This window comes from Paramisgurnus dabryanus, chromosome 2 (assembly GCF_030506205.2).
Source record: "Paramisgurnus dabryanus chromosome 2, PD_genome_1.1, whole genome shotgun sequence".
NCBI classification, from domain to species: domain Eukaryota; kingdom Metazoa; phylum Chordata; class Actinopteri; order Cypriniformes; family Cobitidae; genus Paramisgurnus; species Paramisgurnus dabryanus.
The window spans coordinates 18,392,338-18,419,839 of record NC_133338.1 but is presented as its reverse complement, the minus strand read 5'-3'; the positions used below and the strand labels follow the sequence as shown (position 1 = coordinate 18,419,839).

At 38.9% G+C, this 27,502-nt stretch overlaps 4 protein-coding genes across 11 annotated transcripts in view; 2 read left to right on the top strand and 2 right to left on the bottom strand.

Annotated features, from left to right (window-relative positions):
- Positions 1 to 813, bottom strand: part of eml3 (EMAP like 3) — a 60,455-nt gene extending 59,642 nt beyond the window's left edge. Inside the window, exon 1 of one of the 2 annotated variants that reach the window (XM_065269908.2) lies at positions 417 to 813. In XM_065269908.2, coding sequence (XP_065125980.1) covers positions 417 to 441 — 25 coding nt within the window. In that variant the 5' untranslated portion in view covers positions 442 to 813. The remainder of the gene's footprint in view (positions 1 to 416) is intronic. The other variant, XM_065269909.2, reaches the window with a different exon arrangement.
- ecsit (ECSIT signaling integrator) overlaps positions 1 to 6,242 on the top strand; it is an 8,231-nt gene extending 1,989 nt beyond the window's left edge. Inside the window, exons 2-9 of one of the 2 annotated variants that reach the window (XM_065275542.2) lie at positions 972 to 1,051; positions 1,402 to 1,549; positions 1,652 to 2,057; positions 2,138 to 2,361; positions 2,500 to 2,557; positions 3,010 to 3,158; positions 3,667 to 3,787; positions 3,888 to 6,242. In XM_065275542.2, coding sequence (XP_065131614.1) covers positions 1,041 to 1,051; positions 1,402 to 1,549; positions 1,652 to 2,057; positions 2,138 to 2,361; positions 2,500 to 2,557; positions 3,010 to 3,158; positions 3,667 to 3,787; positions 3,888 to 4,147 — 1,377 coding nt within the window. In that variant the 5' untranslated portion in view covers positions 972 to 1,040 and the 3' untranslated portion in view covers positions 4,148 to 6,242. Of the gene's footprint in view, positions 1 to 929; positions 1,067 to 1,401; positions 1,550 to 1,651; positions 2,058 to 2,137; positions 2,362 to 2,499; positions 2,558 to 3,009; positions 3,159 to 3,666; positions 3,788 to 3,887 lie in introns of those variants that run through there. The other variant, XM_065275543.2, reaches the window with a different exon arrangement.
- Positions 5,972 to 15,611, bottom strand: LOC135764850 (uncharacterized). 3 transcript variants are annotated; one of them, XM_065275532.2, is made up of 8 exons: positions 14,959 to 15,611; positions 9,859 to 12,685; positions 7,621 to 8,178; positions 6,987 to 7,024; positions 6,847 to 6,899; positions 6,495 to 6,770; positions 6,270 to 6,326; positions 5,972 to 6,111 (listed from the first exon to the last, which is right to left on the bottom strand). In XM_065275532.2, exons 2-7 carry the CDS (start codon positions 12,499 to 12,501, stop codon positions 6,271 to 6,273), a joined length of 3,624 nt encoding a protein of 1,207 aa, XP_065131604.1. In that variant the 5' UTR covers positions 12,502 to 12,685; positions 14,959 to 15,611; the 3' UTR covers positions 5,972 to 6,111; position 6,270. The 3 variants fall into 3 exon arrangements, with proteins under 3 accessions (XP_065131604.1, XP_073668078.1, XP_065131603.1); XM_073811977.1 differs by lacking the exon at positions 5,972 to 6,111 and having other exon boundaries at positions 6,189 to 6,326; positions 7,621 to 7,867; positions 8,051 to 8,178; XM_065275531.2 differs by lacking the exon at positions 5,972 to 6,111 and having other exon boundaries at positions 6,189 to 6,326.
- Positions 11,982 to 27,502, top strand: zfta (zinc finger translocation associated). 4 transcript variants are annotated; one of them, XM_065269914.2, is made up of 5 exons: positions 11,982 to 12,116; positions 17,357 to 17,848; positions 17,972 to 18,313; positions 18,751 to 19,200; positions 19,650 to 27,502. In XM_065269914.2, exons 2-5 carry the CDS (start codon positions 17,503 to 17,505, stop codon positions 20,129 to 20,131), a joined length of 1,620 nt encoding a protein of 539 aa, XP_065125986.1. In that variant the 5' UTR covers positions 11,982 to 12,116; positions 17,357 to 17,502; the 3' UTR covers positions 20,132 to 27,502. The 4 variants fall into 4 exon arrangements, with proteins under 4 accessions (XP_065125986.1, XP_065125987.1, XP_065125984.1 ...); XM_065269915.2 differs by having other exon boundaries at positions 12,102 to 12,116; positions 17,495 to 17,848; XM_065269912.2 differs by lacking the exon at positions 11,982 to 12,116 and adding an exon at positions 16,039 to 16,499 and having other exon boundaries at positions 17,495 to 17,848.

The following is a 27,502-nucleotide window of genomic DNA, read 5'->3' as shown; positions in this document are numbered from 1 at the left end:
TATGAAATAAAGTGAATATATACAGGTACGTAAAAGAGAAAAGAAACGTCTTTATGACCATTTTCATTGCTACTACTATTTTTATGTTAAACATTGTCACAGATTTTCATAATCTTCTTTTATGAAAACCAATGCATGTAAGTAAGAAACTGTGAACTATGTAAACTTGGTTACCATGGTATTTTTTGATAGTTTCAATGATTTTATCAGCATACTGTCTGTTACACACTGCAGTGACTGAAAAGCCGTTAACAAACACTCCAATACAGCGCGTGATGGAAAAGTTTTGACAGTAAACATCACTGAACATTATCAAAGCCCTTTTAACTGAAGACTGGTTGGCAATACTAAATAACTTTTGTCAATTATCACAGTAACTGGTAAATGGTAAAGTAAAAAGGCCACTTTTTACTCACCAAGACTATTTGTTGATCCATCCATGTTTGAGTCAAATACTCCTTACTGAGATGCAAAAATGTTATCATTAGTATAATATTCCATTTGCAGAAACGCAATACAAATCTCCACATATGTTGTCAACAGCACTGCCAAAAGCTGAAGGAACACATGGCAACATGCAGTGGATGTACCACAAAGCAGAAGCTGTTATAGAGTAAAATCACGAATCCAGGAAATGAGCTTTGAGTGAAGACGCATTTGGGGCAAGTGCAACGAACGCGTGGAATGGATTTTCTAAAGCTAACGTTACCACGTCGATGTAAAGTTGATTAAATCTGCGAGATGTCTTTATTCGTTTCTCGTAATTCCAGAAAGCGAAATAAGTATTGCTATTTTGTTGTTGTACTGATCCCCTCCCTCGTGAACCCCAGAGAAAGTAGAAACAAAACTTTGACAGCTTCAGTAGTTCATCCAATACGTAATCTGCCACCTAGTGTCGAACGCCTGAATAATACATATATCAAGACGAGCCCGGAACCAATGTGAATGTAAAGTTCTTCACTTTGTTTCAGAGGGGAATCAAAATCCACGGACCAGGAAACCATGCCGCCGGTCCTGTTTGAAGGAGACTTGACAGCAGAATGGGATTTAAGTGGGTTAAGTGATCGTGAGTGAAGTTAAATCTTGCGTTCATTTGAGATAAATAATATTCATATTGTATAGCTATAAGGCAATTGTTATACGATTACCATTGAATTCATTTATATACATAGCCATACTTATAGAAAGATGGCTATGCAAGACATTTCAGAATTAACAGTGGACAATAAGACGTAAAATACAGTATCCATAATATGCATGCAGTATACAGATACAGTCAGTGTTCGCATGTAAAGCAGAACACACAGCAGCATAAGTAAAAATAGTTTTACTATTACTAGCCTAAATGATAATTTACATAAAAGTAATTTAAACTGAATAACATGTACGATACTTTTTAAGGGTTTGTGATGCGGTAATCATGAACGTCTGTCGTCATCTGTTACGGATCCAGTGTGTTGGGTGCTTTTCACGTTTCTTGACACCTGCCCAGAGAGTGAAACTGCACCCCCACCAGCAGACCCCTGCACTACAACAAAACTATGTCCAGGTACCTTCTTCTTACTCGTGTTACTGAACTTACACTTAATATATATATATATAACAGACTATGAGTGTCATTAATGTTTTGCAATATTTCTTTATTTTAAAGGTGCTGAGGTCATTTCATTATAGTGCAGTACGTCCCACGAGTCAAAAGGAGCTTAAAAAGGCAGCGGAATGTGAGACACAGAATAAAGACAGAACTTTGGTCACACATGAAGATGTTTTCGAACGCATTGCTAAACACTCAAAAACCAAAGCCGGTTTCAACAAGGTTGTAGATGTTTTTAACAAGAATGACATTCGACGGCGGGGCCATGTGGAGTTTATTTATGCTGCCCTGAAGAAGATGCCAGAATTTGGAGTAGAAGGAGATATTACTGTTTACAACAAACTGCTAGATGTGTTTCGCAAAGAAGTGTTTGTGCCACAGAACTTTATACAAAGGATGTTTAACCACTATCCAAGGCAGCAAGAGTGTGGAGTGCAGCTGCTGGAGCAGATGGAGAATTATGGTTTGTGTGTGTTTGTGAGAGAAAGGTTGTATTCATGAGAAATTCTATTGCTATTCATTTGTTTATCATCATTTTGACAGGTGTCATGCCCAATGTAGAGACCAAGATTTTACTGGCTCAGATATTTGGGGAGAAGAGCCATCCGATGAGAAAGTACCAGCGTATCATGTATTGGTTTCCCAAATTCAAGCACGCCAACCCCTACCCTATCCCACATGTACTTCCTAGTGATCCAGTAGACCTTGCTCGATTTAGTCTTACTCGCATCGCCAGCGACCCTGATGCAAAAATAACAATCTATCAGGTGACTCTCAAAATTCTGCTCTTATCTTTTGTCTTAATAACCTCAGTTACCAGCACATCACACAACAGATTTTGATGTACAGTAAACTAGAATTATGTGTCTATGTATAGATTAATATACTTTTTTCACCATTTTCAGTATCCATCAACAGATGTCATGGAAACAGAAGAGGATGTGTTAAGACCTTATATTATAGGTACGTAAAATCAAAAGGAAATTCAACTCTAGTATGTAGAATGTAGTAGAATTTTCAGGATTTGAAAGTTTCCAGATAGAGTTCAGATTAAGGCAGGATAATGTTGAAAAAATTAAGTGGTTTTTACAGACATATCTTACATAAAATGTTACTGGTGTGCAACTTGAGACAAAACAATGGCACTGATATATGTTAAGATATGTCAGTGCAAGCTGTTTTCAGTTTTAGAGCAGTCAAACATGCATCTTAGTCTACGACTAGACTTAAACCCTGTCCGGGAAACTGTCCTAAGTGTTTGTGTGGAAAGCTTGCCGTATGTACTGCAAGTGTAAGTGCATTTTGTACACAACAAACAAATGCCCTTAGTAGAGTTTAACTTTTCATAACCTGCAATATTCTTCTAATTATATTATAATATATTATTTATGTCATTATATCTTGTATGTGATCAGGTATACAAAGTCCAAAGCAGCGCTCTCTTCTGGCCAAACACAATTCTTGCAGGCCTGTGTTTGTAGAAGGCCCATTTCCACTGTGGCTCAGAAAGACTTGTGTTCAGTATTTCCTGCTAAGGGCAGACCCTGTACCACCTGAGGAAAAGGTAATTTATTTAAGATAGTTGTTATATTTATCAGTTATTAACTGGCATTAGAAATACAGCTCCTGATACTGGTGTGCACAACATACCAAAGCCATTTTAGAGAATTAATTCAGGACCTTCAAATTCAGACCCCCTTCACAATTTTGTAGCCTGACACTACAATAATTACATTTTTTCTTAGTACTCTATAATGAAATAGTAAAAACTAAATTTCCATCTCTGTCACTACAATATGGCGCAACCCATCATACCGTATAGCTTAATTACAGAACAATCATATTATTAGAACCTCCTTTGTAAAGAAATAATGTGTATTTGATTATATTATATATAAATGGATTATATACTTGTGACTTGGTATAAGCACCTCTTGTATTATTGCCTCCCTATGACAAATGGCTTGATTATTTCCTTATACTTGTAAGTCGCTTTACATTTAGCAGACGCTTTTATCCAATGTAAATGGATTATATATTGACATAACTTTATGCATCCACCACTTCTGTAGATGGAAGAAGAATTTGACCCTGAGTTGATCGGACCTGAGCAGTCTCTCTTCTACCCTCAGCGAGTGGAACTTGACTTGGAAAGAGACATGGGTGATGATGACAGTTTTGATGTGGACGATGGTGAGACTTATGACTCAGTGATGCACATGATATATACATAACACGTGTTTTTGTGTGTGTAAGTTAAGTGATTTCTGATGATTAATTTTTCCTTTTGCAGTGGAAGAGGGGCCAGTTTACGCAATGTGTATGGCAGGTCAGGGTGACCAAGCCACTCTGGCTCAATGGATTTCTGGTCTCCAGGAGACCTGTCCCATATTAGGACAGATCCCCACAGTGTTCCGTCTGAATTCTGGATCTAGAGAACTTCTAACCTCCTCAGATGCTCAGCAGAGCCCAAAGGAGGGTCCTGAAACGGGATCTGAAACAGACCATATTATTGAAGATGAAGTGTTACACTCACAGGGAGTGAAACAGTGAGAATTTGGTGTTTTACTGTGCTAATACCAGTGGTTCAATAGGTCTTATATATTGTGGTACACATGTAAATCTAACGAGGAACCTCAGTTTTAAGACAGTAGACAGATTGTCAAGACTGAAAAGATCACAGGGGATATAAATCTTTTCCTCATATTACTGTGAAATACAATTTTCATAACTTACACAATTAGTGTTTTTCTTTTTGTTGGAGAGTGGACATTTTGATGACATGCAGTGTGACTTTATATTATGCAAGTCACTTTTAAGAGTCACATTGATGATGTGTATAAAGGTCGTATGTACAACGAAATATACATTTCCCCAAAATTTTGGTTCAGCAGACTTTTTTTAGATATAAGACTTTTTTCCTGTTTATTTCAATCCTTGACTTCTCTTAGAAGTCGGTCTATATATACACATTATAGAAAAATGTAATTATGCGAAGGAAAATTTTTTTTATCTATAATTGATATTGAGATATAGTAATATCTTTCCTCTAAGTAACTTTTAGAGTAGCTATTCTATGCAAAAGTAGGCAATCAAACATTAAAATGTAACATTCAGAACAACTCTAACACACATTTAACATTCACAGACAAAAAAAATATACAGATGCTACAAAAGTATTATGACAAAACCCTACACAAATGATTTGGACTGAAGATAGCAGAATTTAGTTTTATTGTCCCTTGGTCATCATAAATGTGCTTTTTTCAGTATTGTGCCACAAAGTATAACAACAACAACAAATAATATAAAACCACAAACATTCTATAGCCACTGTCAGATACTGTATATAATTGATTTTTAACCAAGGGTGTGATTTCAATGGGGATACATTTGTCAAACATAAATTGCATTTAATTAAGCATCATTATATAAACTTAACTACCAAATCACTTACAGTGAATGCCTACTAATGACAGCAATTCATACGAAAATAAAGATTATGTCTATGATGTTATAAAGATAAAATAAACCAAGAACTGAAACAAAAATGTATACTATACCGTGCAACAAAATGTCTGGAAATGATTTCTTGTTGTATAAATGTTCAATATATACATAAACAATTAAATAATTATCAAATTTAAAAGTTGTGTCTAGGAATGCATGAGAAAGTTTTACAGACCGATCTTTGTTTCGTCCCTACCTTTTGCACATAATAATTGAAGTAATGAATGCTTAGCAGTGCTTAACCAAGACATGAAGAAAATCTATATTTTAAACAAACAGCTTTCGTTTCTGTAACAATTTCAACAAGTTTCAAACCTGAGAACAAACAAAATGGTTTAAAAATGTAATGTACATTTAACAAGAGAAAGTTACTGAAGTTAATAATGACGTTTTTGTGGGAAAACCTAAAAATGGCATAAATAAAGTGCAATACTGCCATGTGTGTTTTTGTGCTTGACTAATAAATCATAACTAAACCAAAAACTGGGGGGGGGATTAACAATAATCCTTGTAGTCAAGTATTTAATCATTTTAAGCGCATCATAATAGCATATATAAAAGTTGTACCTGTCAGGAATTTCTTCATGACAGTTTAAATGTAACTCTAGTCTGCGCAGATTATGAATATGTAAATTAGTCTCCACCTCTACTTGATCGCACAGCTTGGATCATAGACATGAATATAAAATGAGTCCCTGCTCCACTCCTTTGCACCACCTCGGACCATAGATATATATGTAAAAAGGTGCTACATTCGGCAGTTTCAGACACATAACTGCTAAGTTTGGTTTCACACAATGCATACATGTTTGCAGCACTAATCTTTAAGCGCTGATGTTAACAGGTTACAGCGTTCACCCTGCATGTGTGAGCAGCACAGAAGCAGATTCAGTGCCAAGTCTATGAGGCATTCAAATATATCTATGACTCGCACACGAGTCCACACGTTCTACTGTGTTGATGTGATTGGTTACATGTTTGTGACGATGGAAACCAAGGTGATTTAAAAACGCGGGAATGAGACTTTCCAGTTTTATGGAGACAATACTCAGCAATGGTGTTTAATTATGAATTTTCACATGGCTTGTCTAAAAACATTATAAAAACCACATAAACATATAAACAACAATAAAACCTGATTTTCTCCACAGTGGGACTTTAAAGCCTCAATCTTCAGCCTCAATCTTCACTTCAATCTCAGCCAGGCAGTTGGAACTCAGATCTGAAAAAGTGTTTTTAAAGGCAGGCTGAATTTAGCAACTGTTATATGACATACTGAAGGAAAATGTGTCCTACATTTTAACAGGCAATCTGCCTAGCCTTTAAGAAAGATAATGATGCTGGTGGCAAAAAAGCCAATCTGTGTGTGTGAAAGTATCAAAACTGTTACCTGTCAAACCTCTGCTCTGGTGTTGAAGCTGGTTGGTGATGAAGCGCTCTCGGATGGCCACTTGTTTGTCCCAGGCTGCAAGAATGACCTGACGCTCCTGTTCTCCCAATGAGAGTGTATGGGGGTGTACCTCCTCTATGTGAGATATGACCCCTTGTATACTCAAGGAATACTGCTGCTCTCCACAAACCATACACACCAGCAGTGGGTTGATCGGGTCGGAGTCCATGAGGTAGACACGTCTCCACTCTTCTTGTGTTAAAGTTACTCCCTCATCTACAAGATGTTAGTAATGTTAATGAATGTACCTACAGTATGGTAGAAAACTGTAAAACAAACAATACAAAAGTACCTTGTAGACCAGTTTCTTCAGCAATGTCACCTAGTTGGTCCTCTGTTTTTCTGCTGTTTGTGAGTAACAAGTAACATTAACAATATTTATTAGATGTCACACATTGGTATATCTTTGAATCTCAAAGTCACAGTACTCACCTCAGACCTACACCTGAGACACTGGTGGTATCCTGACTCTACAAAAGGATTAAAGACAAATTGTTGGTTTAAGACCTACATACACCATAACAGTAAACCAATCAATGACAACAAATCTGTAATGCTCCTACGTATTTGTCAGCTATTGGCATTTGGTAAAATGGCAGAGTGTTTGGTAAAAGCACGGGCATCGGACTGGGGGTAAAACCAGTACTGATTGCCAGGGCCCCAAGTGGAGAGAGGGCCCTTGAAAAGTCTGGAATATATTTTATTTTACCTGGATATTTTCATTTCCTAATTAAATTTCATAATGAATGTCAGATTAAATGTAAAGTTAGTGTATTGGGTTAATAACTGTTTGACTGACTACAAGTAAAAACTAAGTAAAGTCTTACGACAATAAAATATGACTGAATCAAGTCTTGTTTGGTTATCATACAGTTTGTTCATTTAGTGATTAGAAAACTAAAATGGGGGGCCCATCAGGACTGCCTATGCATAGGGCCCGAGACCATGTGCTACGCCCCTAGGTAAAAGTCCTGTGAAAACCAAACATGAATCAAATCCAGCAAAGTTTTTAAATTGCAGCAATCAACATGTTAATTTAACATGTTGTTAATTTCAAAGTCCCTACCTGTGAAGCCAAGTCTTGATGCAAGACACTTTGTGGTATCACACGACCCAGGTCATTGGCCATCATGCGTCGAAGCTCACTGTCACGTATCGCTTTTCTAGCTCTTTGCTCTTGTTTCTTGATCCTCCAGTGCATGCGCCTCCTATGTATAACCTCATCTGGATCTACTTCTAGATTTGGAGTTGATTTACCAATGAACAGATCTGCTGGCTGTATCTGAGAACCTGTAGGCTTTGCAAACATTTTTGTTTTATTCTGCATGGGAATTTGTTTGTAGGTAGCAGCGTCCTGCGATAAGGGCTGCATGACTGGTAAGGCGTCTGACAATTGCCTTTGCCATGGTTTTTCCTGGGGCGCCTGGTAAGTCTCACCTGGCAGCAGGCTTCTGTTCTTCGAATGATGTTGGGTAGAGATGATACGCCCCAACAGTAAAGATGAAGGTTTAGTGCCAGTTGTATAAACATCATTACTGGAGACATCAGTGGGGCATGGGAACCTTTGTGATCCATTAGAAGGTGAATGATGATTCTGACTTTTGCTATCTCTCATCTGTTCTGGCTAAAAACAAAAAATAAACAAGAGTAAGAGTAAAAAATGTCATTGTTTAATTATAAAGTTACACTAAATATAGGCATATAGGTTTCACTAATAAAATTAAGAGTCCTAAATCATGTGGCATTATAATCATGTGGATTACATCATTGCAATTACAATCAGTGTTTGAAGTCATATTTTTCAGCTTTTTTCAAATGGTTATATTTTTTATTATTTGATACTCTTCGTCATGGACCACAAAGTGTTACAAGTCATAACAATATATTATTTTCTGCAAAAGTGCAGTATATAGCTAAAAAATCAAGATTTTGAATAATGAATAAGTGCCATGTCTGTTACTGTAAAACTCCAGTAACTTGTTACCAAGGTAAGTAACTCTATATAAGAAAAAATTATGGGAAAAGCTGTAAATTTGGATAAAGACACTATGGGGCAGTTTACTGGTCAATGCTTATCCTAGTCCCAGACTAAAATGAATGTTTGAGCTGCCATTATTTAAAAACACCTTGTACTGACTTATCTTACAGGGGACATATCATGAAAATCTGACTTTTACATGTTTAAGTGCTAAAAACTTTAATATATATCAGTGCCAGTATTTTGCCTAGGCTGTCTACAGAAAACCGCGTTTTTTACAGTGTGTTCAGGGGACAGGCAGCTAGCAGATAGTGAGGAGATATTTACTGTATGAAACAAAAAATGTTTTATGGCCTGAAACGCGTGAATACGCTTAGAGCACCTTTAAGGCTATGTTTACCCAGAAATTATCTAAAAAGAAAAAGCAAATGTGGCGTTGCATTATCACTTTTTATTCCAGGTTTATACGAGCATTTTGAGGGGGAAATCTGCATGCATATGGTGACACAATGTTTGTGATGTAGTATGCACTCCAGACGGCTAGGTGGCAATGTGAAGCACTGACACACAACAACACCAAGTCCGCGCGCCTGCGTACAACCTTCTTCCTTGTTCTCGTCCAAAGCCATCTGGTTTGCATTCAATGAATTGGCGCTTCAACAATTTGACTATCAATCCAACGTATGGAAATAATCCAACATGTTTGTTGTTATTTTCCTGAACTGATGCATGTCTGTGACGTAAAAGCGTATGCAACGAAAGCCACCACGAGCAGACTTTTGCGTTTTTACCCTTTAGACGGGAGCGCGATGGTAGATCGTTTTAATATTTCCACTCTTGAGGGTGGATTCACTTACGCTTTTAAGCCTCAAAAACACTGTTGTCGAGTAAATCCTATAAAATATTTTTCCGTTTTCACCCTCAAGCGTTCTCGTGTAAACAGGCACTAAATGTCCTATAACCAAGGCCTAGTTCTTGCTTAAAGCGGACATATCATGAAAATCTGACTTTTTCCATGTTTAAGTCCTATAATTGGGTCCCCAATCCTTGTATTAACATAGAAAATGTGAAAAAAATCAACCCAGTAACTTAGTTTTGGTAAACCAATTTCTGCAAGCATGTGAAAAAGTAGGTCATTGAAATTTGTCTCTCCTTGTGATGTCAGAAGGGGATAATACCATCCCTTAATCTGCACTATCCAACCAAGGCACTGCCATTTAGTGCAGAGATCAACTCATTTGTATTTAAAAGGACACACCCAAAACAGCACATTTTTGCACACACCTACAAAATGGCAATTTTAACATGCTATAAGATTTTACCAACCTGTGAACCCAGATTCTGAAGAGCGGCATCTTTGCTGCCCTGTCCTGCTTTGGCTTTTCTGGCTCGCTGTTGCTGCTTCATTAACCGCCAATACTCTCTCTTTCGTTGAAGCTTGCAGTTCTCACGAAGCTGCCGCTCTTTCAAGGCCTGTGAAAGGCAGCGTTGCTTGGGATCTATTCTATTATCACAAAGTTTCTGGTTGTCTCTGAACAAAGGCTGCACAGACCCTTTGATTAAGTTATGAGACTTATGATGGATGGTGTACTTAGAAGATGAATCTAATGTACAAGATGGAGAGTGGGAAAGTAATGGACTCGATCTGAAGTCTTTCTTGTTTGTATTTGAGATGTCACACTGTGATGAGATGGTTTGTTCAGCACTTGACACTATATCTTCAGAAAGAAGGTCAGATTCCGTTTTAAAGGTAACTGGCTCATTTCCACACTTCATGTTCATAATGGCAGCTTTTCTGTCTTCAATTGTACTAAATGACTCCTCAAGTAGCTTTTTCATGGAAGCTACAGCCTGAAGAGTGGTAGCATTATGGTCAGCCTCTTCTGTCTCATTAAGTGTATAGGCTGAAGGGGTGTTTTTTTGTTTAACGTTAAGAAATGGATACATTTCTGAGAGAGAAAACACAGCCTGTATGGAGGGACAGATCTGCTCTTGTTTTATGGTGACCTTAGGAAGTGGGGCAATGGTTGAGGTGTCACAAACTCTTGTATTAGCAGATGAATTAACACTGTGTGAAGGCATAGTCGAAGGGCAACCTTTGGTTGAGCTGTGGTTTTGTTCCGTCTGCTTCACCACTAAAACGTTTGACTTACACAGACCGTGCCTGACCCGATAAGCCCGACTTGCCCTCTGCTCTCGTTTCTTTACCCTCCAGTATTCCCTCATGCGTGCAATTCTCTTCTCTTCGGTCATGCTTTCAGACTGGATGGTCAACATCATACTGTCCATAACTGTATCACTGGCTAACTTACATTTTACCTTAGAGGGGTTTGAAAAGGGGTGTCCATTTGACTTTTGATCAGAACTCAAACAGTCTGTGGAAATGTTGCATGGAACAGGTTTGTTTTGAACTCCAGACTTTAGGACTGATGGAGCATGTGGATATAAAGGCGAACTGACTTGAATCTGAAATTTTACATTTTCAATACATTTCACATTCGGAAACTCATAAGTTGTTGCTAGAGAGGCCTCAAAAGTCTTTGAACTAGAGACTGTACCATCATCTTTGATAAAATCACCAATGGTTTCAGAGGAACTTGCAAATGTTTCTTCTGTGGACTGGATAGCTTTCTGGCACCCTGCTTGAACTTCACATGTATGAACAAAACTGCGGTAGTGTCCAGCACAATGCTCAAATGCATCACGTTCTTTCAGGCGGGTTTTCCCCTTTGCAGACAGCCTTGCTCTCTGTTCACGCTTTTTGATTCGCCAGTACTCCTTCTGCTTAGCATGCCTATCCTCAGCAGACTTAACTTTGGTAACACCAAGTAGAGACTTCTGACGACACTTTTTTGGAGTGTGCGCAAATTTCGGCTTTTGCCCTTTATGTTTGCTTACCGTTTGGGTAACATTTGGGTAACGGTTTGGTTTTGTGGCCCATACAAATTTTGTTGTGTTAACTGCAACTGATGCCCGAGATTCCGTCATTTTTTTTCCCTGTGATCCCTGACTTAGGGATACAGATTTTAATGATTTGTGGTTGATTCCTCTTAAGGCCTTACAACTGTTACCTGGAGATGAAGAATATCCTATGCCAGTATATGAAGACTGGACTTGTCCAAGACTCTGTTCTCTGTTCATAGCATGCTTTGCTCTCTGCTCCCGTTTTTTAATACGCCAGTTCTCCCTACGTTTAGCAGCAATCTCTTCTTCAGTCATACCCATTTGAATGGTTTCAGATCTGCTGTGGTTGTGGTCTGAGGCAAAGGCACATGTTTTTCTACTAGTCATGGGACTTTTGCTGCCAACAAAATGCTCTATGGTCAAAGGTTGGAGTGGTAAACATTTTTTTATCTGAGGCTTATTCTGGTTGTTGTATGATGGTGCAACAAGGCTATTTAAGGCTGGCGCTCCTGTTTTATGAGATAGTGTGCTGTTTGCCATAGGCAATGAATTGCATGTCAAGTAGAGAGACTCGCTCTGGTCGACCATGGTACCATTTATAATTGATGACTTTGTAATTGGGTCCCTCACTAATTTTTTATTGCTACTCAAGAAAACGGTGCTTGCTTCAGGAATATGAGGTAAGACATGATCAAGTTTATTCCTCTGAAAACATTTTTCTGTCTGGCATCCCACATTACTCTCAGATATAAAAAGACCTGAGCTGACGGAGTTTTTAGCAGTAACCACATCATTAAACTTGCACGAAACATCACAGTTATGAAGAGGAGGGTCACTGCTCACTTTAGGTGTTTCTGAGAAATCTTCATCAATAGCAGTGGACATGCTAATTGTTTGTTTAAACAAACCTGGATTTTCATTTCTGACCTCTTTTCTGGCTGATGACTTTCTTGCTCTCTGTTCTCTTTTCTTGCTCCTCCAATATTCCCTTTTGCGGGCAAGAGTGAAATCATCAAACTCTGCTACTGGCTGATAAAGCCGTTTAGAAGAAGCCTTCTTAGACATGGCCGTTGTTTGGTTACACCATCTTGTACCATTGATTAACCCTGTTAAAAAAGAATTTCTGCCTTAAACAGGATTTCTGCGAGGTCACATCTTTAGTCCAGGTGTTTTGTGATAGCATTTGTTTAGATTGCTTCCATGCAGTGCTTGATAGAAAATGCAATTGTTCTGACCACGAGCAGGTGATCTACAGATGGAAAACAGAAAATATATATAAAGAGAATTATTAAACAATAAAATTGTATATTCAGAAACAACATTTTGGTAAAACTAAATTTGCATTTCATGCTAAAGAAGATTTTAAGGTATCAAAGTTTTAGGTGAAAAGATAAGGTGAACAGAAACAGAGAGAGAGATTAATTGTAATACACAACAAAAGATGTAAGGGGTAAAATATGATGTTAATTTGAATAAAAATACCTTTGTGTTTCTATTTAAAAAAGCTAAATAATATTTCATAAAGTTGCCACAATTATAACGGCATACAGTACATAAAGGTTAAAAAAACAATAAAATAAATCTATGGGTGCGAGCAAAAAGGTGCTGTTTTGGGTGTGTCCTTTAAAATGCAAATGAGCCGATCTCTGCACTAAATGGCAGTGTCGTGGTTGGATAGTGCAGATTAAGGGGCGGTATTATCCCCTTCTGACATCCCATTAAGGGTGCCAAATTTTAATGACCTATTTTTTTACATGTTTGCAGAGAATACCAAAAGTTATTGGGTTGATCTTTTTCACATTTTCTAGCTTGATAGAAGCACTGGGGACCCAATTATAGCACTTAAACATGGAAAAAGTCAGATTTTGATGATATGTCCCCTTTAACATTGATACACACAACAATATAAAAATAACAACTAATTTCGATACAAACTGCCATGCTTATTGTACTATTCACAGAAATAACACTGACTGCGTATGCTCCTAATGCTATAAACATTAATTTCTATGCATTTACACTTGTTTCATTTCAACAGAAACACACTCCCTTAACGTTTTCTATAAATCACTTAGACTTCCCAGTTAAACATAAACATTGCAAATTATATCAGAATTAACAGTTAATTAACGTACACATAAAAATGTATCTTGTGTGACTGATATGCTGTAAACTGGGTGAATTTAGACCATGATTTTGAATGCAAGTCAATGACCCCCCTGCCGGATGGGCATACCAATATGGCTGCCAGTGGCTTCACGTCCTACAATAGCATTCTATGCACAATCAAATCCAGTGATTTATATATATAAGTGGAACCTCCACATAATTTTGTTTATCCAGAAGAGTGCCTCTGCCTGATTCGTATGCAATCATCAAACAAGAATGGAATTTCAGGGGCCCCTGTGCTGAGTTGGTATTGTGGGGGTGGGGCCCTGTAGCCATATGTGCATATACAGGAAGGTGTTTGGTGCCCCTGTAGATGGGTAATATTCCCTGTTTCTACAAAGAATGTATATACTATCATTACATGAGTGAGATTATTTTTAGAGATAAGATACAGAGCTAACAAATACCAATAACTTTAAATAATTTGGTTAGGCTACCTAGTTTACAAACTGTTTTTGTAACAAATGTAAAAATTATAACTGAGCTTTTTATTTAAAGAAGAATTCTTAAAGCATTTCATGCACACTTATTAATTTACCATCAAGGCGTTGTTGCTTTGTCACATGTCTAGATTATTTTATAATTCCCAATGCCTATTTGGGCACTTTGTATTGTCACACATGTTAGTGTCACTACTTCAGATGAATTGTTGATGCGTGTCTACTAAATAACAATTTGCAGACATGTAAACAAAATGTATGCTATTTGCATCTGTTCTTTAACATGATCATCTTAACCCAATTAGGATCAGTTAGGTTTATCAACAAACCATTAGGTAATCAACTATTTACTATGTTAGGGGAAAGGAAACGAATTTTTTTTTTTTTTTGTACAAATTTTTGGTTGTAATAAACAATTTTGTGAATGATAGAATTTCAGACAGTCACTATGATCAGAACCAGTGACGGGGTTTTCATATTTGGGTCAGCTGTTGCTTTAATGAGATTACAGCTGATGTTGATAAAATAATGAAAAGTATACAATAAAGGTAACTACACAATAAAGGTAAATGCATCTAATGTTAAGGAAAGACGTGAAAATGGGGGAACACTGTCCCTTTAAATCTGATCAAACAATCAAAAGCTGACAAAACCTTTTATGTTACAAGTCAGTCTGTCCAGCTCTGACATTTTAATGTAAAATTATGACGTCGCCACGTGTTTACGTACCTAGAATCAATGTAATAAAAAAAATGAAGACGCGCACTGGAATGACTGATGTATATTATAAAGAGGGACAATGTCCTCGTCCGTATCCGTCCTCGCGAGTCGCTTTCTTCCGGTGGACTATAGTGTTTATGTAAACACTCGCCGCCATAAAATACCACGTGCGTTATGTATGTGTTTGTTTTACCTGGATCTCACACCAAACTTTCAGTTTCAGGACTCAATCTCAGGACACTGCAGTCTCTCCCAGTGGTATTATTTCTTTTCTAGTGGTAACTTGACAACGATGAAAAATACCAGGATGTAGAATTGCAGCGTGTAGACAAGAACAAATTCTTAAAGGAATAGCGCGTGCGCGCCCTTGAACCATTTTAAAATTACATCTAAGGAAGATGTAGCAGTCTGATTTTAAATTGTGTAGTATTACACGTTATATTTCACATTAAACGCAACTAAATATCTTGATGATACACATTTTATTATCAGCTTGATACTCTCCTAATCTATGATAAGTGGCAGTACAGTAAACCCTCCTAGATCTTTTTGGACGTAAATAAATACATACAAAATACATACAAAATGCTAAGATTCTCTAAAATGGTGCATACGCAATATCAACCTGCGAGGAGATTTTGATTTGTTTGTTTTTTTGTTACATTTTTTTAACATGCATGGTTGCTACAATGAATATCAATCATATTTTCCAACAAAGATTATTACAAAATTATAATTTTTATATTTTTGTAATGACCCAAAAACATTACAAAAGTCCATCGCAAGAGAACATGAGGTTTAAAAGACAACCATTAGTGATTCACGTATGTAGGCTATTGTATGTAAATACTCTGCGCCCCTGATACCACAACATATTCCTTGTAAAGCCATTAAAGCTCATTCTGATTTTGCCAATGTGAACTTGAGGGTAACTGTTTACAACTTTATATATCCACCATACACAATGTTTTAATACAGTGAAGTTATCCTGAAGTTAAGAGTTTTTGAAAACTAAATGGCAGTTGGCAATTAGCAATTATTAAAGGCTGTTGTCAATTAATGGCTGACAAACTGTTTATCCATGCCCGATGTAAACATAGAAAATATATTTAAGATGTTTAATCCTACTTTGTAATTAATAAATAACATCAATATTAAATTGTATGCATTAAAAAAATTATAATCTGGTTATAATCTGATAGGCCTCGTGGTGTACTAGTAGCTGCACGACAGCTGCTACTGTCTCTTTAAATTTACCCAGGAGCCCCTAAAGGAGCCCCAGGGGCCCCTAGCTCGGCTCTCCACCCTGAAGACAAGCAGAACATCTAAAATACAAACCGGAGACCGCCTGAAGTCACCATATGACAGGTCTTTGCAGTAACTACGATCTGAGTGCGACTCAATACCGACACGTTAAAAGTTTTCTTAAACCAGAAAACAAAAGAGCGGTGAGCGCTTCAGTGCAGAGACAGACCCTGCATACGCTGTAATGGGTTAGTACGTGTTTCAGATATTTATTCAACCACCCGACGAATGCACCTACAAACGCCTCCTGTTGTGACATTGCTACGTACAAGAGGTGGGAATTCTGTGCGATAAGCTACCGTATCACAGGTATGGAGGAAAATGAGTCGGCGCACAAAGCTCAGCAGACAGAACGTCGTTCTTTAGTAATAAAAGCTGAGAAAGGGGAGGCGACACCGCAGCGGGAGAGCTTGGGGGACCTCCCAACAGGTAAATTAATGGTGTGCTAAACGTTTAAGTTTGACCATTGTATCGATTACTTTCATTTTGTAACGTTAAACCCTGTGAACAATAGCACGCAGTTGCATGGCCCCTGGTCTTACAGGCTTCACTATAAACAAAGGCAAAATATCCATGCTGTATGTATTCGCGATGCGCTGTCGCCACCTACCGGAAATGCATAAATATGACGTGGTTCAGCCGCCCCCTTCAGTGCATTAAATGGGCATACGAAAATGCTAAATCGTGGTAGATTATGATTATCTGAAATAAAAGTATTTGAATTTACTGAGTTATAAATTAAAGATACCAAATGCAACTGTTAAATAATACGTTATTCAAATATTTATATTCTTGCTACTATTGCTGTTTTTTCTAAAATATTAATGAATGTGATAAACATATTTTTATAATATTATAATATGAATTATATGCAATATATTAAATATATAAAATTAAGCAATACAATATATTCCTTTTACTGATTGTGTTGTTTTGTAATTCTGTTCTCTATTTAGTGACAGTAACATTTGAATAGTAAATACTTTAATAATAAACAGTACTTGCAGTATATTTGTTATAATAAATAATACTTATTTATTGAAGGTTTATTTACAGAATCGGCATGCATAAACACATTAAAATTTTAATATTCATCTCTGTCATTACAAGTTTTGTTGAGTTTTTCACTGACACTAATAAGACTAACTATGTGATAAGTAGTACACAATAGTAACTACGCAATATAAAAAACATTAACATGTATTGCAAATTATTCCAGTTTAAATATTAATATGAATAAATATGAATATTAATTTTAGAATAAATCTTTTTTGTGTCTGCTCTAGGCGAAGAGGATGTAACCAATGGTCTCACGCCTCATGATATCCAAGAAAGTCAAAATAGTTCTCTATGCTTCCCAGGAACCAGCTACTGGTGTGTCTCAGAGAGTACAGATTCTCCTTTGCTTCTGTCTCCTGTTCCAGGGCCATCGATGCAGGATCCCCCTCCCGTAAAACACACACCTGGGAGAGACCACCGGCGCTATTACCATGAGTACTGGCGCAGCGAGTACCTCATGGATTTTGACCGGCAAAATCAGGGGATGATATGCATGGTGTGCGGCAGCTCGTTGGCAACCCTGAAGTTGAGCACCATCAAGAGACACATCAGACAGAGGCACCCGTACTCTCTGCTTTGGAGTGAGTCGGATAAAGATGTGATCAGGTCAGGCTGGGAGAGTCACTTGAGTCTGGAGAACAACCAGAGGCTAATATGCCCTGATCCAGAGAATGCCCCAGAATCAGAAGAGATGCTAAATGTTGAAAGCCATTCCACAGGTCTGTGCGTATGTCTTTTAAGCTTGAGTTTTTGAAAATTTAAAGGCCTAAACTTTAATCATGCTCATTCACTGAAAATCTGCAATTGTTCTTTATAGATCACAACTCTCCATGTCATTCTAGGCAAATCTGGAAGTAATGTTACTCCAGCTCCCCCGTCCCAGTCTGGGTTCAGCCAAGTCCCTCCCTCTCCTCTTGCTTCTTCGGCCCAGGAGCTCCCAGGTCCCACAGCTCAGGTGTTGGAGCGCTACCTGAACGATACGTTGCATGCATGGTTCCGTCAGGAGTTCCTCATGGAATACCAGGCAGAGGCAGGTCGTCTAGTATGCATGGTATGCAGCTGTCTGTTGCCTTCACTCCACCTGGATCACATTAAGAGTCACGTGCTGGATCTGCATCCAAATTCTCTACTATACAGCGCTGAGGAAAAGCACTCCATCCTGCAGAACTGGGCCAGGACACACGGTGAGGGCCAGACAGACAGACAGACAGACAGAACTAGTTATAGACCAGTCAGGAATATAATAGAATAAAATAATATTGACTTTTGGAAGCAAATAAAATTTGAGGATTATTTCTCCCGATTTCGGCATGGGTTTCCTCCAGGTTCTCTGGTGTCCAAAGACATGTGAATAAAGCGACACTGGAGATGGTAAATTGCCCTTAGGTGTGTGAGAGAGTGTGAATGTGGATGAAACTGTGTGGACGTTACAATTTATGGGTTCTCACCATAAATATAGCTGCTGGCATAGCATTTCAAAGAAAATAAATAAGTTAAGGATTTAGTGCACTGTTTAACCCCCCCAAACAAATTCCTCCTATGCTCCGGCATACTCAGAGCTCTCTCTTCTATTCTGCATTAATGTTTTTTTTTCTGTTTGCCTTTTCTTTTTGTTACACAGATTTAGAGTTTTTACAAGATGTTAAATTGGAGCAGCAGAACTGGGGCAACGAAGAAAGCATAAATGGACAATCACAGTTTTTTCCTATGGACATGGATCCCACCCAGAATAACTTAGGGAGTTACTCAAGAGGAGATGAGAATCCATCAGATGCTGACCAGAGACCTCAGTCTTTACCTCACCGCTTCCCCAGAAGGAGACGCCTGAAATACGGCAGCCCCTGGCGTCTCCGGCTGGATTATTTAGTGGCGTATGGTCCTCCGGATAATCCATGCTGCTACTGTATGGTGTGTTCTGAGCATCTGCCTGTGCCAAGGGTCAGTAACTTCCGTAAGCACATTCAGGCGTGCCATCCAGAAACAAGTGGCCTCAGCCGTATTGAGAAAGATGCTGTGATCAGGGCCTGGACAAAAGAGGAGAAAATCCACTCTGCTGCGCCGAAGGAGGATAGTAAGTACATATGCAGAAAGTCAAAGACACTAATTCTAAACATTTTGAAAATATCTTTATATTTAAATAAGATTTTATATATATATATATATATATATATATATATATATATATATATATATATATATATTAGTGCTGGGCATAGATTAATCTGGATTAATCTCATACAAAATAAAAGTAATTTTTTGCATAACATATGAGTTTTTGCCGTGTGTAATTATTGTGTATATATAAATACACACACATTCATGTATGTATTTAAGAAACATTTACATGTGTATATATATTTATTTATATTTTTATATATTCTATATTATGTATTAAAAAAGATATATAATAAAAAAATCTTAAATTTATATATATGTATGTGTGTGAGTTTAGATATGTGTGTGAGTTTAGATATACATACCTCTGATATAATCTCTTTTGGTTTTGTTTTCTTTCCTAAGCCCTGCACAGTGGAACTGCAGATGTGAACACTCTTATTAATGCACAAGCTTCACCTGTAAAAATCACAGAGCAAGGAGACATCAAAACAGAAGAAGACAAGAGCACAAATATTACACCCTCAACACAGACCACAGGGCGGAACAGGCACTATCCGGGTAAGGACCAGCGGCGGAATTATCAGGCGCACTGGCGGATGGACTTCCTTATGGATTACGACTGCAGGAGGCACGGACTGATCTGCATGGTGTGTGGTGCTACGCTCGCTACGCTTAAGGTCAGCACTATCAAAAGACATGTCCTGCAGGTGCACCCTCACTCACTGGACTTCAGCCCAGAAGAAAAGCAGCTGGTCCTGCTTAGCTACAGCAAGATCTCCCTGCATTTACATTCTGATGACTGTTTTTCAGGATCAAACCACAGCCATAAAGAAAATGCTAATGCTAATGTAAATACGGGATTAACTTCAAATCAGAGCACTTAATTAAAAGAAAGAGGTAGGGATGTGTTTTTGACATCCTGTTTTTTGTTTCCTTCACTCAGGAAGTTTGCAGCAGCATTTAAGAAATGTTTGTTTTGGGAAAATAGTTCAAGGATAATTAAAAGTGAATAAAAAAACTGAAATGCTTGATAAGTTTGAAAGGTTTATTTATGCACATCAATCACTTTTCACAATGAAATGAAGAACAACCCGTGTCACATAGAATTTAAAATGCTTCCAACTAGGAATTTTTCTGTACTGAAAGGAAGCTCTTATATGGTATGTATGACATAGATGTTTGAGTCGTGCACTTATTTACAGAATTTAAAGGGGACCTGTCATGCCTTTTAGGAAGTTTTGCTTTTGGCAAGTACTAGAGTAGATGTTCATACTTGACTGTTCAAGAATACTTTATTCATCACATATTTTACAATATTGGAAGCACACTCAGCAAGTGTGTAAAAGCTGTGCAGTGTGTAAACCTCACTCTGTGTTAAAGCATCTAACTACCATGCTGGACCGTTACCTTCACACCGCCACCGGCGAGATTGTCAGAGTAGCCGGAAGTCATTCATTTTCAATGAGAACCGGTGGGAACCCCATCGAGCAGCGACGTGGTGCGTCATGTACGGTGTGAGCATTGAGAAGAGCTGAAATCAACTCAACTTTATGGTAATGAGCTATAAAGCGGTTCAGCGGCAACCAATCGGAAGGCGGAAACGTTCGGCAGCAACCAATCGGAAGGCAGAAACCTCCCCTTGAGAGGATTACAAAGAATGCATTCGAGCGTCAGATGGTCCACTACACCTTTTGAATAGCATCGTTAATAGGGCAGCCAGAGCTTTTACTGACTCTTTTGCTGGTGGCGGTGTGAAAGCACAGTAGTCTACGTTCAGCTGTTTGTCAGTCCCGTATTTGAGTCCGTAAGACGGTTGCGTTTAAATACAGTTTGGTTAATTACAGGTGTGACAACCGCATTCTATAACCGACCTCACACCCTCACATTTTCGGGTCTCACAACCATTTACAGAGAAGCTCCACGGAAACCCACTGGACAACTAGTTTGCTGTCACGTCATCCGTTGCTCTCTGTGTTAAAGGAAAACACCACTGTTTTTCAATATTTTACTATTATTATGTTCTTACCTCAGCTTAGAAGAATTTATACACACCTATCTTTTTTCAATACATGCGTCGTGAATGTGTTACCATTTAGCCTATCCCCATTCATTCCTTAGGATCCAAACAGGGGTGAATTTAGAAGCCACCAAACACCTCCATGTTTTCCCTATTTTAACATGTTATTGTAACATGTACTACTTGCCACATGTATAGTTTAGCTTCTGCTGTTAGCATAGAGGGGTTTACATGCACTAAGTGTATTGAAGTATTAAGGTTAACTGAGAAGGTTGCTGAACTAGAATCGCGCATCCGAACGCTAGTTGAGGATAGCAAAACCGCTAATGTTACTGTCGCAAATAATCTATCGAGCGAAAAGACTAATGGCTCGGTTCCGACATCAGATGCTAATATAAATATTACAAATACTGTATCGAGCGCGCATAGTGTTTATCAAAATACACATGGCTCGGTTCCGTCATCAGAGTCAAGTCGGCGGTCAAACTGGGTGACTGTTAGGCGGCATAGTCATATAAGGCGTCCTTCTAAGACCCATAACGTAACGACAATTTCTAACAGATTCGATCCCCTAAGGAGTATACCAGCTGAAACACCTTTTAAAAGTGCCCTGGTCATTGGAGATTCTATACTCAGGAACACTAACATTGAGGCACCAAACACCATAGTCGACTGTATACCGGGAGCCAGAACGTCTGACATTAGATCCAAACTTAAAGTGCTGGCTAATGCTAAGCGGAAGTTTTCTAAGATTGTTATTCACGCCGGCACGAATGACACTAGGCTCCGCCAGTCGGAAATCACCAAAGATAATATTAAGGAGATGTGTGAAATTGCAAAAACAATGTCAGACAATGTAATATGCTCTGGTCCCCTCCCCGCCTACCGGGGAGATGAAACACATAGTAGATTAGTGTCTCTCAATGGATGGATGTCAAAGTGGTGCCCTCAGCATAACGTAGGGTTTATAGACAATTGGAAGCATTTCTGGGGAAGACCATTTCTCCTAACCCGAGATGGCCTTCATCCGTCATCGGAAGGAAGTGCTATACTCACTAAAAATCTGATCAATAGTCTTAATTCTGATATAGTATGACTATCCAGGGCCCAGGTCAGGAAACAGACGGATCGGCTTAACCGTCCATCTGTTAGCTGCCGTGATATGTCAAGACCACTTATATCCCAGCACTTCGAGTCAATCTTACCGAAATATCAGCACATTTCAACTGTATCTGTTCCCCGAACAAATAAATACAGGGCACCGCTTGTTACATCTGGTACAAATCTGATTCAAATAAAATTAGAAAACAATACATTAACAGATGAATCTCGAATCTTAAAATTCGGCCTTCTTAACATTAGATCGCTTACCAATAAAGAACCTATTGTCAATGAAATAATTACAGACCAAAACTTAGATGTACTCTGTTTAACAGAAACCTGGCTTAAAGCAGACGACTACATTAGTTTAAATGAATCCACCCCACAAGACTATTATTATAAACACGAACCTCGATTAAAGGGGAGAGGGGGTGGTGTAGCTACAATATACAACACAATGTTTAAAGTAAACCAAAAATCTGAGCTAAAATTTAAATCATTTGAAGTAATGTTGTTAAATATGGAAATAACTGATCGTAACCACAAACAGCTTTCTTTTGCTTTAGCGACAATCTATAGACCACCGGGCCACCATGCAGATTTCCTTAATGAAATAGCAGATTTCCTATCTGAGCTTGTAGTCACTGTAGATAAAGCTCTTATTGTTGGTGATTTTAATGTCCATGTGGACAACCCAAAAGACGCATTAGGACGTGCGTTTATAGATGTTCTAAATTCTCTCAATATTAGACAAAACGTGACAGGGCCAACGCATACTCGTAATCACACATTAGACTTAATTCTGTCACTCGGACTCAATATTAATGACGTCGAAATATCACCTCAGAGTGATGCAGTTTCTGACCATTACCTTGTGTCATACACTGTACTTCTAGATAGGATCACTCGACCCACAACATGCTACCGACTAGCCAGAACAATAATTTCCACCACTAAAGATAGCTTTATTAGCACTCTTCCAGACCTGTCCCAAATGAAACATGTAGCAGATAACTGTGACGATCTAGATATTGAAATAGAAAACCTAAACAATGTCTGTTCTAACACATTGGATGCCGTTGCTCCCATTCGAAAAAAGAGATTCAAAGAAAAACCGCCAGCTCCATGGTATGACCATCACACAGCAGCCCTTAAAAAGGCAGCTAGAAAAATGGAAAGAAATTATAGAAGCACAAAGTTAGAAGTATGGCGCGCAGCATGGAAACAGAGTGTTAAACACTACAGACAGGCTATTAAAACCGCCAGATCTACATATCTTAGCAAGCTTATAAATGAGAATCATAATAACTCTCGTTTCCTCTTTAGCACAGTTGCGAAACTGACTAGAAACAAAGAACAAACAGAAACCAATAGTAAACTTCAACACAATAGTAACGACTTCATGAACTTCTTTTCTAACAAAATTTCGGCTATTAGGGAAAACATCGTAGCTACCCAGGCAGCCACCACTCTACCCATTAGTTCACTTAACACTAGACTACCATACGAACATCTTGATTCATTTAAACCTACTACAATAGATGAGCTCTCTAAACTAGTCACATCATCCAAATCATCGTCCTGTATATTAGACCCCATTCCCACAAAACTACTTAAAGAAGTATTCCCTGTAGTGTCAACCCCGGTTCTAAATATCTTTAACTCATCGCTAGAAATAGGATACGTTCCAACAGCTTTCAAACTAGCAGTTATTAAACCGCTGATTAAAAAACCACAGCTTGACCAAGGAGAACTTAATAACTTTAGACCAATCTCAAATCTCCCTTTTCTTTCGAAAATATTAGAAAAGGTAGTGGCAAGCCAGTTACGCACATTCTTGACAAATAATAGTACATATGAAAAGTTCCAATCAGGATTCAGGCCCCACCATAGCACAGAGACAGCGTTGCTTAGAGTTACAAATGACCTCCTATTAACATCCGATCATGGTGAAATCTCAATTCTTATATTACTAGACCTTAGTGCAGCATTTGACACAATAGACCACAGAATCCTACTCAATAGACTAGAAAACTATGTTGGTATCAGTGGTCAGGCGCTAGCCTGGTTTAGGTCATATCTAACCAATCGCTATCACTTTGTTTATGTAAATGAGGAAGAGTCATATCACTCCCTGGTTAAATACGGTGTACCGCAGGGATCAGTTTTAGGTCCTATCCTGTTCTCGTTATACATGTTACCCCTAGGAGACATTATCAGGAAACATAACATAAGTTTTCACTGCTATGCGGATGATACCCAGCTTTACATCTCCTCGCATCCCAGCGAAACACACACGTTTTCTAAACTAAAAGACTGCATTAGCGATGTTAGTGACTGGATGGCACATAACTTTCTTAAGCTCAACTCCAATAAGACAGAGGTACTTATTATTGAACCAAATCGCTACAAACATAATATGTCAGATTACAAATTGCACATAGATGGCTGTACTGTGGTGCCATCTTCCACGGTTAGGAACTTAGGTGTGATGTTCGACAGCAACTTATCCTTTGATAGTCATATCGCCAACGTCTGCCGCACAGCATTCTTCCATCTTAGAAATATCTCAAAAATACGCCATATACTGTCTACATCTGACGCAGAGAAGCTTATTCATGCTTTTATGACCTCTAGAATAGACTATTGTAACTCGCTACTCGGGGGATGCCATTCAAATCAGGTCAACAAGCTTCAGCTAGTTCAAAACGCTTCTGCAAGGGTACTTACTCGATCTAAGAAGTATGACCACATAAGCCCAATTCTGGCATCTTTACACTGGCTACCAGTTAAATATCGCATCCAATTTAAAATATCACTAATCACCTACAAAGCTTTAAATGGCTTAGCACCCTCATATCTTAGAGAATTACTATCAGAATACAATCCATCACGCACACTACGGTCGCAAAATTCCGGCCTATTGATTATCCCTAGACTATCAAAAGTGTCTAAAAGTGGAAGATCCTTTTCCTACTTAGCCCCTAAGCTCTGGAATGATTTACCAACTGATGTCCGAGAATCAGACACAGTCGATCATTTTAAATCTAGACTTAAAACTTTTCTCTTCAACAAAGCATTCGCATAATTTGTCTAGTAAAGGTTCTTAACTCGCAATAGTTATTTTCACGGAACAAAGCACTCACGGTCATAACACAGACCAACCAAATAAATAAATAAAAACCTTTTCTGCATGAACACTTAAAATGAATTGCATTAAATAGTTTGCCACCGTTTGCCACTGAACCTGCATTAACGACGACAGTGGGGCTTCCGGCCTTAGTCAAACGGTTTGGCACGTATGGTCGGGTTGCGATTTTGGTGCTTTCGTGTGTCTTGTGAATAGTATGCCATACAGACCCGTTTGCCACTGAACCTGCATTAACGACGACAGTGGGGCCTCCAGCCTTAGTCAAACGGGTTGGTATGTATGGTCGGGTTGCGTTTTTCGCGCTTTCGTGTGTCTTGTGAATAGTATGACATACATACCCGTTTGCCACTGAACCTGCATTAACGACGACAGTGGGGCCTCCAGCCTTAGTCAAACGGGTTGGCACGTATGGTCGGGTTGCGATTTTGGCGCTATCGTAAGTCTTATGAATAGTATGCCATACAGACCCGTTTGCCACTGAACCTGCATTAACGACGACAGTGGGGCCTCCAGCCTTAGTCAAACGGGTTGGTATGTATGGTCGGGTTGCGTTTTTCGCGCATTCGTGTGTCTTGTGAATAGTATGCCATACATACCCGTTTGCCACTGAACCTGCATTAACGACGACAGTGGGGCCTCCAGCCTTAGTCAAACGGGTTGGCACGTATGGTCGGGTTGCGATTTTGGCGCTATCGTAAGTCTTATGAATAGTATGCCATACAGACCCGTTTGCCACTGAACCTGCATTAACGACGACAGTGGGGCCTCCAGCCTTAGTCAAACGGGTTGGTATGTATGGTCGGGTTGCGTTTTTCGCGCTTTCGTGTGTCTTGTGAATAGTATGCCATACAGACCCGTTTGCCACTGAACCTGCATTAACGACGACAGTGGGGCCTCCAGCCTTAGTCAAACGGGTTGGTATGTATGGTCGGGTTGCGTTTTTCGCGCTTTCGTGTGTCTTGTGAATAGTATGCCATACAGACCCGTTTGCCACTGAACCTGCATTAACGACGACAGTGGGGCCTCAAGCCTTAGTCAAACGGGTTGGTATGTATGGTCGAGTTGCGATTTTGGCGCTATCGTAAGTCTTATGAATAGTATGCCATACAGACCCGTTTGCCACTGAACCTGCATTAACGACGACAGTGGGGCTTCCGGCCTTAGTCAAACGGGTTAGCACGTATGGTCGGGTTGCGATGTTTTTTGGCGTTTTCTCCTGGTCCTGTAAATGGTATACAATATAGACCCGTTTGCCACTGAACCTGCATTAACGACGACAGTGGGGCTTTAGGCCTTAGTCAAACGGGTCGTCAGGTTTCATTTTCTCTTAAAGATCGGAAGGTGACCCTTATTTACCATATATACCCTCGCATTGGGCCCCCAATTTGCTAAATCCTCAACTGTGGATAACATAATTATGCCGCAATATTTAGTCTGTCTGGAACTAAGCTGAGTTAAACCACATCACTGTGTGACACTTCAATACATATGAACGGCCGCTACGCTAATACGATTTTGTTTTCTCTCCCTGTCTCGTCCTCGACCCGAGGACGAGACAAACAGACCCAGTCCCGGTAGATGTGAAAGTCGGCACACCTCTGATCTACTGGCTGTCCTTCAACGTTATGCCCAGCTGATACCTGACCAACGATCACCGGCAGAACCGCTTAATCTCCGCTAAATCTCCATTTCCGTTCTCCCAAGGGTTTTTCCCTCCTAGGACTTATTTTTCCTCGGATAAAAGCCCGGGGGTTTTTTTTCTCCTAGGGGGTTTTTCACCCCGGGGAGGCAGCCTTTTTGGGCTTTACCTAGCTTCCTCTTCTATACGTTGCTTTAGTAATACGTGCAATTATAATATTGAGTCATAGCCGCAGCAAATTTAACTGCTCATGCTATCATGTATTCTGTTGTGCTATCTGTCGTTTTCTGTGCTTTTCACTGCTTCTATTTATCTAAAGCTGCTTTGAAACAATTGACTTTTGTGAA